The following is a 14,285-nucleotide window of genomic DNA, read 5'->3' on the forward strand; positions in this document are numbered from 1 at the left end:
GTGCATGTGAACATTTGTCACATTACAGTTTTTATAACGACTTTCATCCTTTGCCTATGGTGTTCTATTTTGGGTGACTCTCTCATTCATGAGTCACTCCACATAACCATTTAGGGTACACATACTTAAATGCTTACTCATTTTAAACGTTGTGGGTATTTCTTAAGAAGTCAATCATCACCAGGATACCGGTTACCTTTTAGTTATTAAACCACGATACTTCAAACAGTTAAAACATGTTTTTTTTTTTCTGTGTGTTTACTTTTTTCTTTTTCTTTTTTTTTTTTTATTAATTTATTCTTGTTACATCTCAATGTTTATCCCATCCCTTGTATCCTCCCATTCCTCTCCCCCCTCCCCAATTTTCCCATTATTCCCCTCCCCTATGACTGTTCCTGAGGGGGATTATAAAACATGGCTTTTAATATTGTTTTAAATACTTTCATATTTACAGAAGAATTATTGTCTTCACAAGAAAAATCACCCGGTACCAAGGACGTGGTAGTTAATGTGGACTACAGTAAAAAGTCAGATCAAGATACTTGTAAATTATCTGGTGAAAAATCTGTTACACATAAAGGTAATTTTCATTCAAATAAGATTTTATTACAGTTATATTTTAATTTAGAGGGGATTGGCTTTTGTATATAATATACAATACAAAGTCCCTTTTCTCAAGCTAGACATTGTTCGTTTCTAGCTGGTCAGGTAAAACTGACTACAAAATAAGTAGCAAGTTTGAAGTCTTTGCTTGCCTTACACAAGTAAAACAGAAGTCATGCCAAGTAATTAGTTACTAACATGGTCTTAAGTTGTTTGCTTTACATATTTTTGTTTGAACTTGGGAAGAACATGTACTTTTTCATGAGGTGTACAGATAATTTTATTCATAAGCTTGTGTGTCATGTAAGAAGGAAGAGGGATGACTTCCAAATCTTACTCTCCCACCCTCACTCTCCAACCTCTGTTCAGACTCGTATCTCCATCTGTTCCTTTCCAGCTGATACGCAACAAGAAAGAAATCTGCACTGTAAATCATCAAGCCATAGTGTACTTTTGATTTCTCTAAGATGACTACCATCCTTTTCATGAAATCGATAGCCTTGGACACACCATGTCTCTGTGCAATTTATCCATTAGATTATTTGAAAGCATTAATGTTGCTTTTTATTCTTTTCCTTCCTATGTAACTTGCCTAGTGTAGTGGTAGAAAGTGTAGCTTGCATACATTTCTCCTCTTAGCCCTTGGTGGCTTTATTATTATTTTCTGTGTTGTCTATACACTAGCTTTTTCTGTTCATTTTTTGCATTTATTTTAACTTATATGTACATTCTTTTACCCTTCTCCCATTCTCTTGCCTGAAACCAACCCTTTCTGTATACTCTCTGAGGACTCAGTGCAGGCATTGGTCATTTCCTAGGAGCTACTCTGCACTCACACCTGGAGGGATGTTATCCTTCATTAACCCCTAAAGACTAGGAGACTAGCTCAGTACATTTCTACTGTGTGGTAAACACATTTAGCCCAATTTAAAGAGAATTTTGGGGGTGGGTAAGAAGGCCCAGTTGGAAAAAGATATTTGCCACCACCGCCAAGTCTTATGACTTGAATTTGATCCCTGGGACCCTCAGAGTGGAAGGAGAGAACCGACTCCTAACAGCTTTCATATACCCGCATAAGTAATATTATAAATAATTCTAAATGTCACTTTGTCTTTGACACTTAAACTTCTGTAATATAAACTACCCATCATATTTTCAAAAGCAGATATTAAGTATTATAATAGTAATATTTAAAACTTAATAATTAACAGTTGTATAACTTGATTTTTTGCTTTCTGTGGCAAATTCTCAAAATCAGCATAGAAAATATAAGAGAAGTAGCTACTATGTAAAAACTCTTCAGCATTAGGAATATTATAATGTAGTTAATAGTCACAGTATTTTTTGTTTTTTGTCTTGCCTACTGAGGCATATAGAATACAAGGGAACCCCCATCCCCCACCCCCAAGAAAAGAACACCCTGTAAGTGCTTGGTTTGTGTCAGCCCTAAGCTCATTTAACCAATGCCTACAATTGCACAGCCTTAAGGGGTAGGTACATGTTCTACCAATGAGAAAGCAAGGCATTAGCTAAGCACCTGTGGCTCCCAATAGGACAGGGTTAGTGATCCATAGTACTGGAAGCCAGGGAGTCTTACTCAGGATCCTACTGCAGGATCTTCTCTCCTCTCCATGTCTCCAGTTTTGCTTGCCTTAAACAAATCAATTTACATTCAGGGAGGAGAAGAGTTAGAAAAACTGCTTACCCCAGAAAACAGACTGGAGAATATTTAAATACAAGCTGGTGATTGTATGCACACATGCACATGGACGTGAACTTTATTTGAAGAAAATGACTCCTTTACATAAAACAAGATATCTATCTCTGATTAAATTCCTTAATCTTTCAAATGCTGATTGGCTTGTACTAATACTAGGTGCTTTTAGTCTGTGTAGTGATGTGATGACCTGTTTAAAGCCTGTGTATTATCTGCAAAGATAATCGCTCAAAGTCATGCTTCCACTCTGCTCGCTGTAATGTGACATTCTCAGCTCATTTCAAGTATGAAACTTAAAGTTTACAAAATCCGCTGGATCTTTTGAATAATTTCACAGAAATAAATTTTCAGGGTGGGTGTTAATCATTCACTCTGTATGGTCTTTGTAGAAAACAGGTTTTTAAAAAATATTAAACACTAAGTATAAAAATATTAATTTTTAGTCTTAATCATTTCTCATGGGCTGTTGCTTCACACTGTCTTGTTTATAATGTGCTCTATTTACATTTCCATATTTTATGATTATAAAGGCAATTAACTTCATATTTTGTGTTTTTTAAACATAATCTAGATGAGGAAGAGGATGGCAAGACTCCAACTCAGCCACTGTTGAAAAAAGGCAGGCATTGTTCATCATTTTATTTTAATTCCCCTTTTCATACTGTTAACTCTTTAATTCCAACCCTATTATTTTCCTTTTATTTTAATTTAGTTTTATTTCCATGGTGAGGTGATATTACAGTTATCTATCAAATGCAGATTAGCAAAATTAATATTATTCCAACAAAAGCATTAAATCTCACTGGGACAAGCTGTTATTTCAGTCTTTTGAACCGTCATAGTGTCTCTGAAATACTCAAACCTGGAAAGGCAGGGGTATTTTGTTTTTTATTTTCTCATTAGTTTAAACTGCATGGTTTAGAGGATAAGTAGGGACACTGGAGTAGGCTTATTTGCAGTGTCGCTTACATTCTTTACCATCAGTTGTACCCGGCCAAATTCTTGATTTTAATACTAATGTATTTTCCGTTTCAAAAATTGCGATATTTCTCACAGTCATGCTGCGTTTGGGAGATACACAGTCATGTCAGCGTACATGAATTTTATGAGAAGGAGATAGAGGTGAGAGTTATGGAGCAGTGTGGTTTGGTAGCCATATTATTTCATCATGCAAAATCATTTGTCATGTTTGCTTACATCATGGCAGCATGAAAAGTGAATGATGGGCCGTCTGGAGAAATGACCAGAGTTCCTTCTGTCAATTTCTGTTTTTAAAATTGTTGTAATGGAGTTTCATAATAGTCATTTGCTTGTTCATGGAGTCAATGCTGATTTTTTTTTTTTAATTCCTAGAAATGTAAATGGGAACTCCTTTCAGACATGCAGCAAATTTGTATTCTTTCCAAGGAGTTCCTACCATCTTTCTGTGATTCAGAGAAAGATATGGATATATGGCTTTAAAATTGGGCATCCCATGTTGAGAGGACAGATGATAAACATATTTCCTTGATAACTCTTAAGAGTGACTGGTGTTTCTCCAGTCACCTCGCAAATACAGCTTTTTACTTAATATCTTTGAACTCATTGAGATACCAGATAATCCAAGAAATCTCAAGAAATAAGCGTAAAGCTTGATTGGTTAGTGTAAAATAGCTTTTAAAAAATAAACTAAAATAAACTCTCAGTATTTGTTTGGTGTTTAGGATCCCTGCACATTCACCAGAATACTTCAGAATAGTAGACATTAGAATAATTTGGATGAGTTTCCTTACTGTAAAACAAAAGGTACTTTTTTTTATACTCAGATTATATCTGTTATAAGCTACTTCAAGCTTATGATGGAAGCCATATACAGTTGTCTGTGTATAAATGTATCTGAATTTACAAATGCTAGGGAATTCTAGGAATACAGTGAAAGAGACTTAACATTAAGTTCCCTTATGTCATAATGTTTTGCTTAATCCTTCAGAATCCAAAGGCCCTGTTGCACCTTTAAATGTAGCTGACCAAAAGCTTCTTGAAGCTAGCACACAGTTTCAGAAAAAACAAGGGAAGAATACTATAGATGTCTGGTGGCTTTTTGATGATGGAGGTAAGCCGTTAATGTATCTTTTAAATAATGAGAAATTTACTGACGATGTAAGGACAGTGCTAAGGAAATGGCATACCTTTCTCATGTGTTTGCCCCATTTGGGCTTTACCAGCATTCTCCACACAAGAGTCAGTGTGAGAATCATGCACAGTGGTCATGTCCTTCATATAGAAGGTCCTTTAGTCCTTTCTTGAACTTTGTGACTGTGCCATCTTATTAACTATTATGGATCAGTTTATGGACTGTTACTCAGTTTGGAATGTAATTAGATTGGTCACAATCAGTATCAGGTTAGGAATCTTTGGCAGAATAGTACAGAAGTGGTACTGCACTTTCTGTCTATATCTCACCAGGAGTGGTATGTTGGTGTTAAGTAGGCTGTTGAGTAAAGTTTTTCAGGCTTGTCCACTGAAAAGTTGCTTTCCCCTCTTTATGATCATGGATGTGGTGGTGGTGGGCTTTCTTGAAGTCTCTGCAAACAAATCCTTCTTCCTCAACCATTGCGCCTGTCTTAGCATTCACTCATGTTTCTGAATTGACTCTTGTGTTTCTGAGTGATGCGTTTTGATGGCCATCATTTTTTCCTCATTGATTGGTTGGCATTTTATTGTAATGAAGAGCTTGTCTCTTTATTTTAAGTCATTGATTTTTTTTTATCCAAAAGGATATAATTTATTACTGTCATCAATTATTTGGCTTTCAGATTGTCCACATCTATCCAGCAAGATCTACCCTGCTTCCCTAGGCTGACGTGATGTGTTCATTTGTCATAGGGCACGCATTTGTGGATAAGGTGGTATCCTAGGCTTATCCCTTCCTCGTCATGGAAAGAACCTTTTATCTAAAAACTTTTGGTTTGCTTATAGTCAAGAGTCATACTTAGAAGCAATATGCTTATGGCTTCTTGGATAATACTTTGTTACCAGGCTCCCTCAGTAGGCAGAGCTGAGGAAGATACACACACACACACACGTATGTATAATGTATACATATATGTATATATAGTGTATGTGTGTGTGTATACTATATGGAGCTTTAATGTTTATTTTTATGTATATGAAGACTCTGTTTGCATGTACATCTACATGCCAGAAGACGTTATCGGATCACATTATAGATGGCTGTGAGCCACCCATGTGGTGCTGGCAATTGAACTCAGGACCTCTGGAAGAGCAGACAGTGTAGAACTGAGCCATGTCTCCGGCCCTATATAGAGCTTTAAAGCTAATTTCAGTCTACCTTTTCCCTTTTCATCTTTCTGATTTCAATGTGAAAGTTGTTCCCATTAGGCTATATTCATTTCCTTTGCCTTTCTATGTGCAACTAATTTTCTAACTGCCTTGGCCACTGTCTGATTTAATTAATTAAAGAACTGCAGTTCTTTGACTGAACCACGATTCTTGTACCTTTCTCCTAGGTGCAATTGTCAAGGGAAGATAGAAGAACTTTACTTTACGTTGCGCTATAATAAAAGTGTTTTTGAGACTAAGTTGAAAACTTTTGTTTGCAATATTAGCATTTAAAAAAGGACTTACTGTATTTTCATAATTCAGGTTTGACCTTATTGATACCCTATCTTCTGACTACCAAGAAAAAGTGGAAAGATTGTAAGATTCGAGTATTCATTGGTGGAAAAATAAACAGAATAGACCATGACCGGAGAGCGTAAGTTTGTATTAAAGTGGAGAACATTAATCAGATAGCCCTATCATGATAGAGATTTGATAATAAAAACCACATAGGCCCTGAAGTATTAACTGTACTGCAAAAATCTCATTAAACGGAACCTCATCCTCTTTAAATTGACCTTCATATTTAAATTATAAGTACATACTTACTTAGATGTGATATTTTAACACACTAGCATTTTAGAAAGACTTTACTATACTGTAAGATCTTTAGTCCTTTGAGAGAAAGTGCATAGAAATTGCCTTTTCATTTGTAGAGAAACTGTATGGACTCAGAGACATGAGAAGTTCAGCACTATGTACTCCTGTGTTCCTGTCAGCCTGCACTGCCATGAGTGTGGTTTCTGGGACCTCTCCCCTGAGCTTTCCTTGTATTGTACACATTGCTCCCAGTTTGATGTAGAAAGGCAGAGTTTTTGAGTTTTGTTTTGTTTTGTTGTTTTTGGTTTTTTTGTTTTTCGAGACAAGGTTTCTTTGTATAGCCCTGGTGGTCCTGGACTCGCTTTGTAGACCAGGCTGGCCTTGAACTCACAGCGATCCACCTAGAAAGGCAGAGTTTTGACTGATGCTCCCACAGTCCTGTAATTGATCTAGAGAGTGTGGGTGCTGCATTTGGCAGTGAAGGTTTCTGATGTTGTGCCTTTTCTCTTTACATCTTGTACCCACTCCAAATATGTCCTTCATGTAGCCCTCATTTTGGGGACGTCAAGGCATTTTTTGTCTCCTGTGTACATCGCTCTTCATTGGCCTCATTCATGTTGTTGTGTGACAAGACTTCCTGAGGAGATGCAGCACACACACATCTACTCACTCCAGATAGGGAGCCCCATGAGCAGCCGCGCATTGGTAAACCAGTGTGTTTTAATTGGGTTATTGACAGGAGTAGAAATGACTCAAAGAGCTGTATTACCAAAGCCCACCCCAGCACGGGTCACAGCTCACAAAAGCTGGGAAACGCGGATTTCACTGTGCAGCCTGCAGCTAGTTCAGCTGGTTGAAGAGTGCCCCTGTGCCCTTTCCTAGAAACTCTGGTCTAAACTTCTTTCTGGCAGCTTGGCCTGTCTGAGAGTGACTCTCAGAAGCTTTACGGCTTACTCTGGGAGGGAGGAGCCCAGTGAAAATGGTCAGTTTCAGGAACTTCCTGAAGCAATTTTGAGTTACCTTCCTGCTTAGAAAGAGCTTCCCTCAGGATAGAGTATACCAGACTTGGAGAAAACTGTTATGTAACAAAGTGCTGCATCCTTTTGAACCCAATCCAGTTATCACAGCACTGGGCCCTACTGTATTTACCCCCCTTCCTCTTAGTTGATATTTGAGACTGTTCATCATTTCCTTACATTTTAATTTTATGGCTATAGTTGTACTTAAGAGTTACCAGAATCAGTTAGATATTTATTCATTTCAACAATGAATTATTTAAGAAATGCTTCTCATACCTTACTTTTTAGAAGAACTTTTATTAAGTAAGATCTTGCTTCATTGACTGCTTTTCTTGGGTGTTTCATCTTTCTGTTATTACTCTTAGTATTCATGACCCTGTACAAGATCCTGTCTAAGGTCTTCAGTTACCAGATATCAGGCTTGTTGAATTCCTTTTCCTGACTACCACCAAAGACAAACACTATGAGTTTTCTCTTTTATGAGCTGAAGCTTGAATATGCCTTTAAATGTTTTATTTGGGGCTTGATGTTTTAAGATAAATCTAATAAATAATCCAAGTATAATTTAAGAGGGGCTTTCTTGTTATTAAATATATATTTCCAATATGCTTTGACTAAAATTACTTTTTACTAAGCTATCTACCACATTTCATTGTGAAAGCCTTCTTTGCTCACCCACGATTAGGTGTTGTCACTTTCTCATTGACATGATAAAATACCTGAGTGGCATCTTGAGAAAAGGGAGGGTTTGTGTAGGCTTAGAGTTTGAGGGTACAGCAGTCCATTGTGGTAGAAATGTATGCTAGCTGCAGTGTGCAGCAGTTGGCCACATTGTGTCTGCAGTCAGGACACAGAAGAGACACTGCTCAGTTTTTCTGGAAAATTTTTTAATGACACACCTAGAAGTCCGTCTCCTACGTGATTCCAAATGCAGTGAAGTAGACAATGATGATTAACCACCATCAATATGAGAGACAGACAGAGAGACAGACACTACTTATCGATGGTCTCTTTTTTTAATGGAGAATATGAGCTAATTCAGGAAATTGGTGTAGCAGCTGATAGATTTTTCCCTTTAAGTCATCTTATCACACATGTAGAGAGTAAACATACTTGTTGGTATCCTTTACACATCTGAATGCTGCTCTTTCTGTTATAGGATGGCAACTTTACTTAGCAAATTCCGAATAGACTTCTCCGATATCATGGTCCTAGGAGATATCAATACCAAACCAAAAAAAGAAAAGTAAGTTGCTGGATAAATTATTCTATGTAAATTTTCAATTCCTTCAGTTTATGCAGACACAGACGATTTAATGTGAAATGATTACCTGGGCCTTTTCTCTGCCCTGAGTTATGTGAAACTGTGTGGTACTCTGCTTACCAGTGATCCTAGAGTAAACATTAATGAATTCTCTGAGAGGATTTCACTTCTTTACATGCAATCTGAAAATTGTTAGTGCCATAGAAATTCCAGATAGGTTTTAAATTCCAGATGTTTCTTGCCCACAGTCAATAAAAGCATTTGATCTCAACTTTATATACATATCACTTCCAGCTGTTTACTTGTATTGTGAAAACCTGAGAGTTTCCCTATAATAGTTGCGGTCAAGAGTCTTTTTTTGTTTGTTTGTTTGGGTTTTTTGTTTGTTTGTTTGTTTGTTTTTCTTCAAGACAGGGTCTCTCTGTGTTAGTCTTGGCTGTCCTGCACTTGCTTTGTAGACCAGGCTAGCCTCGAACTCACAGTGATCCACCTGCCTCTGCCTCCTGAGTGCTGGGATTAAAGGTGTACGCCACCACGCCCAGCGGTCAAGAGTCTCTTATTTAAACAATTTCTACTCTTGAGATGGTCTTCCTGAAAATGGCACAGAGAGGCAGGTATTGTCTGTGTATTTTATCAGGGATAATTATAATTATTTTTAGGCATGTTTTGAATGAGTTACAGAGCTGAGATAGGGATTATGTTTTCCCTTGAGTTGGAAAAGATTTGCTATTTGAGCAAAGTTGTATTTGACATATCACTCAGGAATCATTTTGGCTGATGTCAGCCTGTAGTTGAGGGGTTGACTCAGGCAAGGACTAAATCTGCTCAGTGTGGGAGACTGGATGTACTGTTTTCTAACTAATTTATAAAACTCGTTACAAGTTATTGTTTACTATTTAAGATGTTTCTGATACATAATTCAAAATAAGACTGTCAGTTTTCTTTCTATTTTTTAAAGTATTGTCACTTTTGATGACATGATTGAGCCGTATAGACTTCATGAAGATGACAAAGAACAGGAAATTGCAGATAAAATGAAAGAAGATGAACCTTGGCGAATAACAGACAATGAGCTTGAGCTTTATAAGACTAAGGTATTCTTCATTCTGCTTCCTTTTCATTAATCTTACATGTGGTCCAATAGAATTAGAATTACTGATGCTGCAAATACCAAGCACTGATTTGATACAGGGGAAAATAGTCATGTAAATTAAACCTTAAACCTCTATTAGGATCATTTTATATATGAATATTGGGAAGCAGCATCAAATATTTATCTAAATGGTATTTTATTATACAAAATTTTTGCTTTTGCTGCTCGTTTTACAAGCCATGGTACCTGCTGAGGAGCCTGCTGCTCTTTTTCTTCCTCTTCTCTTCTGTCCTCTTCCTTCCTCCCTTTCCTCCTCCTTTGGTAGTGCTAAAGATCCAGCGCATAGCTACATAGGTGTACACATTGTACACTGACCTACAGTCTGCCTTACGCTGTCCACAGTTCTAATTATGGGGTATTTAGGAATGACTCTATTCTTTTTTATTTCAGACATATCGGCAGATCAGGTTAAATGAATTATTAAAGGAGCATTCAAGCACAGCTAATATAATTGTCATGTAAGTATTGTTGGGGTAAGGTTTAGGTTATTTTTATAAAGGTGTAGCTTGTATCTGTTTCTCTCTGTATTTGCTATGATAACAGTACTTAACCTTTTTTTAAGTTCTTTTTAGAATTTCATATATGAGTATTATATTTACTTCATTCTCTTCTTCCCTCCCCTGCTTCTCAACTCCTCCCATGTCCAGCTTGCTTCCTCTCAAATTTGTGCTTCTTTCTGTGTCTGTCTGTCTGTCTGTCTGTCTCTCCTCGTCTCTCTCTCCTCCCCCCCCCCCAACCTCCTTTGGTTTTTCGAGCCAGGGTTTCTGTCTGTAGCCTGGACTGTCCTAGACTCATTTTGCAGACCAGGCTGGCCTCAAACTCATCAAAGTTACCCACTTGCCCAGCTGGCCTTTTCTTTAATTGTTATGATAAATTAAATGATTGTTAAAATAAATTCTTGTACACACATACCACTGAGTCAATTTAGTGTTGCTCATATGTATATGTTTTTAAGGCTGACCACTAATTGGCTGACCAACTAGGGGGCTCATCCGTGAGTAGGAAAAGCCTTTAGCTTTTCATCCAGGGTAATGCCTCATGAAATTTCTTCCATCCACACTGGCATGCCAGCTGGTGTTGTCTTTGTTCAGGTCTTATTTCATGCCTACAACTTCCCTGTCATATATTGAATGCACTAACTCACAGCAGACATCCAGGTCCTCTGGCTTTTCCAGTCTTTTTGTCCTCTCTTTAGCCATGCTCCCTGAGCCTTAGGTATAGGGGTTGTGCTGTAGATGCATCAAATGGGGCTAAGTACCCCAAATCCAGTTGCTCTATGCATTGTGGCCAGTTGTGACTTTCTGTAATGCTTTTTATCTAAAACCATGACAGTGACACCAAAGAACAGTTAGGGTAACATGAAGCACATTTTTAATTTGTGCTGACAGTGGGTAGATTTCTATAATGGAAGACAATATACCATAGAAATTTAGAATGAATCTTTATAGGTCAAGGGGTTGCTACCATATTTTATAAATAGAAATAAATTCACAAGAAAAAGTAAAATTAATAGAGGTAATTATATTTCATTTTTCATCTGTAACTTCCACTGTCTGACTTACATGCTTTTTTTCTGAAGAATCCTATCCTTCATTCTCCACAGTTGAGTGGGGAGTGGGGTCTGACTTTCACATGAACTCTGCTGCCCCATATTTGACCACGTGCCCTGGTTGGGGAGGCCTGGTGGCACTCAGAGGAAGGATAGCAGGCTACCAAGAAGAGACTTGATACCCTATGAGCATATACAGGGGAAGGAGGTCCCCTCAGTCACAGTCATAGGGGAGGGGAGTAAGGGGAAAATGGGAGGGAGGGAGGAATGGGAGGATGCAAGGGGTGGGATAACAATTGAGATGTAATATGAATAAATTAACAATATTAAAAAAGAATCCTATCCTTAGTGAAGGGAAAGCTTGAATTAGTATTAAATATGAAGCTCTCAGGAATACTTACTCTTAGTGGATAAATGTTTGAAAATCTGTCGAACCCCGGAAAGCTGGGGACAGTGAAAAGAGAGCATGTATAGAAGTTACTGCTGTATTTTTTTCAGAGCTCCCCTTCATTCAGAAGCATTTTATTACAGGAATTGGGACCTAATTAATAATTGTTTCTTTTTTCTCTAAAGCATTGCTCAGTGTCTTTCTCGTTCTGATTCAGGAGTCTCCCAGTTGCACGGAAAGGTGCTGTGTCTAGTGCTCTGTACATGGCTTGGTTAGAAGTTCTGTCTAAGGACCTGCCGCCAATCCTCCTGGTTCGCGGGAATCACCAGAGCGTCCTTACCTTCTATTCCTAATTGTTCTGCATCGTGGAGTTCCCTCCGAGAATGGTACTTCAGTGCCTAGTGAAGTGGCTGAGATCGTCAGCATCACCTCAGCATCACAGGGGAGCTGGGACTCCTTCATACGTCATTATTAGAAAGCACATGGAAAGTCGCTCCGCTGATGAGACACACAGAGACTTCAGTTCTAGTTTACGCCATAGCTCAATTTTAATGACTGGTGATTCATGTTGGACTGAAGTTCATGAGAGTAAAGTTTTCCTTTGCTACTTGAAAGCAATAAGAGTGTATTTTTTTTTTTTTTGATTGATGAAAGGAGTACAAAAGCCTTTAGCCTTGAGGTGCCTTCTGAAATTAACCAAATTTCATCCATATATCTATCATCTTTTGTAAATTTATAGAATGTTTGAACTCTGCCTTCAGATATTATTTTTATTTCTAATCTCTGTCACCTTAAGTGGACACTGCTTTTCTCCTCCCATTGACCAGTTAGTGTTGAGTAATGTGTGTTTTGTATTACTTTTGTAAAGGTATCTGTTAGATACTAAAGAGGATTAGGACAAAATAAAATATGAAATAAAATATAAAACATGGTGAAAGTATCAAAAAGAAAAAAAATAGAGCCCAAGGTTAGGTGTACATGAGTATATGTACATATAGAGCTAGGAAAAACAGGCCCAAAATATCATTTTTAACTCTCAATTGGAATCATGCATTATTTCTTTTAAATCATAGAGAAGGCTCAAGATCTACCCAGTACTTCGTGGAGAATGATGAAAAATCACTCATCCTTTTTCAAGTAAAACCCTAAGATCATTTGTATTATTGTTTAAAAGACCTGTTCTAATTTAGAGTTTCCTCTCAAATGTGAGGGACTTTTAAGACATGCTAACAGATATTTTGGGAGGAAATTTAGACAAAGCAATGCCATTTCATAGAACATTTCAATGAACATTATGGGGGTTTCACTATCCTATACCATCATTTATTTTTAAAAGTAATTAAAATTTTTTCAATGGTTAAATGGACCACTCTTTTCTTGTGAAATGGTTTTAGGCTTAATATATTCAAGTGTCAAGTACATTTAGTCTTAATACACTCAGGTTCGAACAGATTATTCTGAACATTGAAATCTAATCCATTCTTAATACTTTAAAACTTTTGTGTTAAAGAAAACTGCCAGTTTGTGCGTTTGACCTCCTTGTCTACTCGTGCACTTGACAGTGCTCATGTGCCGTCTTGAAAGCTTTATATACGGTTGTTAATGTGAAGGTTTTCATTTTTCAAGGAAGGATTTTCTAAAAACATTTCAAGGGATTCATGTCTACATGTTTGTATGTGTGTATGTTATCATACACAGGTGCATATGTGTATATGTAATGAAATTTATGTTGCCAGTGTTTCAAATTTTTAAAGTGATCACAATTTGGTAGATTACATTTCTTAAAAAGTAAATGTTGAAGTCAGATCAAAAGGTTGCAGGTTTCATGAAGGACAAAGACACTTTGAAGAAGGCCATACAGTTACCTGGTTAGGGAAAGGGCTGTCAGGTAGGTGATCCCCAAGTCTCGGTGGAGAACATACACAGACTTTCATCATCCCGAGGGATGTCAGAACAGCCTTCCCAGTGGCGCAGTGTTTCTGCTGCGTGATACAGACAAAATTAATAAATTTATCAGCTGGATATCTGCTCATTTCCATTCAGAATATCAAGAAAGTGACGTTAAGTGATTTTTAAAAAGTTTTTCTTACATTAGATTACAATATTGTTCCATTTATTGTAAATTTTGCAGAGTTTGGGGGCAGTATAGAGGAGTCAAATTCAGTAAACCATGTCATGTGTGAATTTTCTGAATGGGTAATAGGGTGTGGGCTGAATACTCCTAGCTTGAAATGTACACAGGTGCACTTGCCTTTTATTTTTATTTTCTCATTCAGGAAACTTCATTGTGATCTCTACTATAGAAACTAAATGTCATACATCATAGTGTGTATAAAGTACGTAAAATTTCAGTACACATAATAGGGAGGGTAATATTGTTTGTGAAATAATGTAAGAAGCTTTCCACTTTAAAAACTACATTACGCTCACTTACCACTAGATACCAGGTCAGACATTATCAAGGTTTCATTAGTACTCTAAAAATGAGAATTTTCAACAATTACTTATTAGAGATGCTAGCTAGTATTAAAGCTGTTTTTATTTTATGTCGAATTTTGATTATTTTGATGCCAAATTATTTTTTAGTCCTAATCATTGATAATAACTTGAAAATAATTATGCAGTGGCATTTGAGCTCACTGTTAATGATAGGTGAAACATTCAAAGAGAA

General features: G+C 37.0%; 1 protein-coding gene across 2 annotated transcripts in view; it reads left to right on the forward strand.

The window, feature by feature from the left end:
* Slc12a2 (solute carrier family 12 member 2) overlaps nt 1–12,524 on the forward strand; it is a 68,160-nt gene extending 55,636 nt beyond the window's left edge. Inside the window, exons 20-27 of one of the 2 annotated variants that reach the window (XM_051163270.1) lie at nt 455–580; nt 2,892–2,939; nt 4,290–4,412; nt 5,966–6,077; nt 8,420–8,506; nt 9,483–9,618; nt 10,068–10,135; nt 11,832–12,524. In XM_051163270.1, the coding sequence (XP_051019227.1) occupies nt 455–580; nt 2,892–2,939; nt 4,290–4,412; nt 5,966–6,077; nt 8,420–8,506; nt 9,483–9,618; nt 10,068–10,135; nt 11,832–11,967 (836 nt within the window). In that variant the 3' untranslated portion in view covers nt 11,968–12,524. The remainder of the gene's footprint in view (nt 1–454; nt 581–2,891; nt 2,940–4,289; nt 4,413–5,965; nt 6,078–8,419; nt 8,507–9,482; nt 9,619–10,067; nt 10,136–11,831) is intronic. The other variant, XM_051163271.1, reaches the window with a different exon arrangement.
* Nucleotides 12,525–14,285: the final 1,761 nt, after the last annotated feature.

Source organism: Acomys russatus, chromosome 20, assembly GCF_903995435.1.
Source record: "Acomys russatus chromosome 20, mAcoRus1.1, whole genome shotgun sequence".
Taxonomy (NCBI): Eukaryota; Metazoa; Chordata; class Mammalia; order Rodentia; family Muridae; genus Acomys; species Acomys russatus.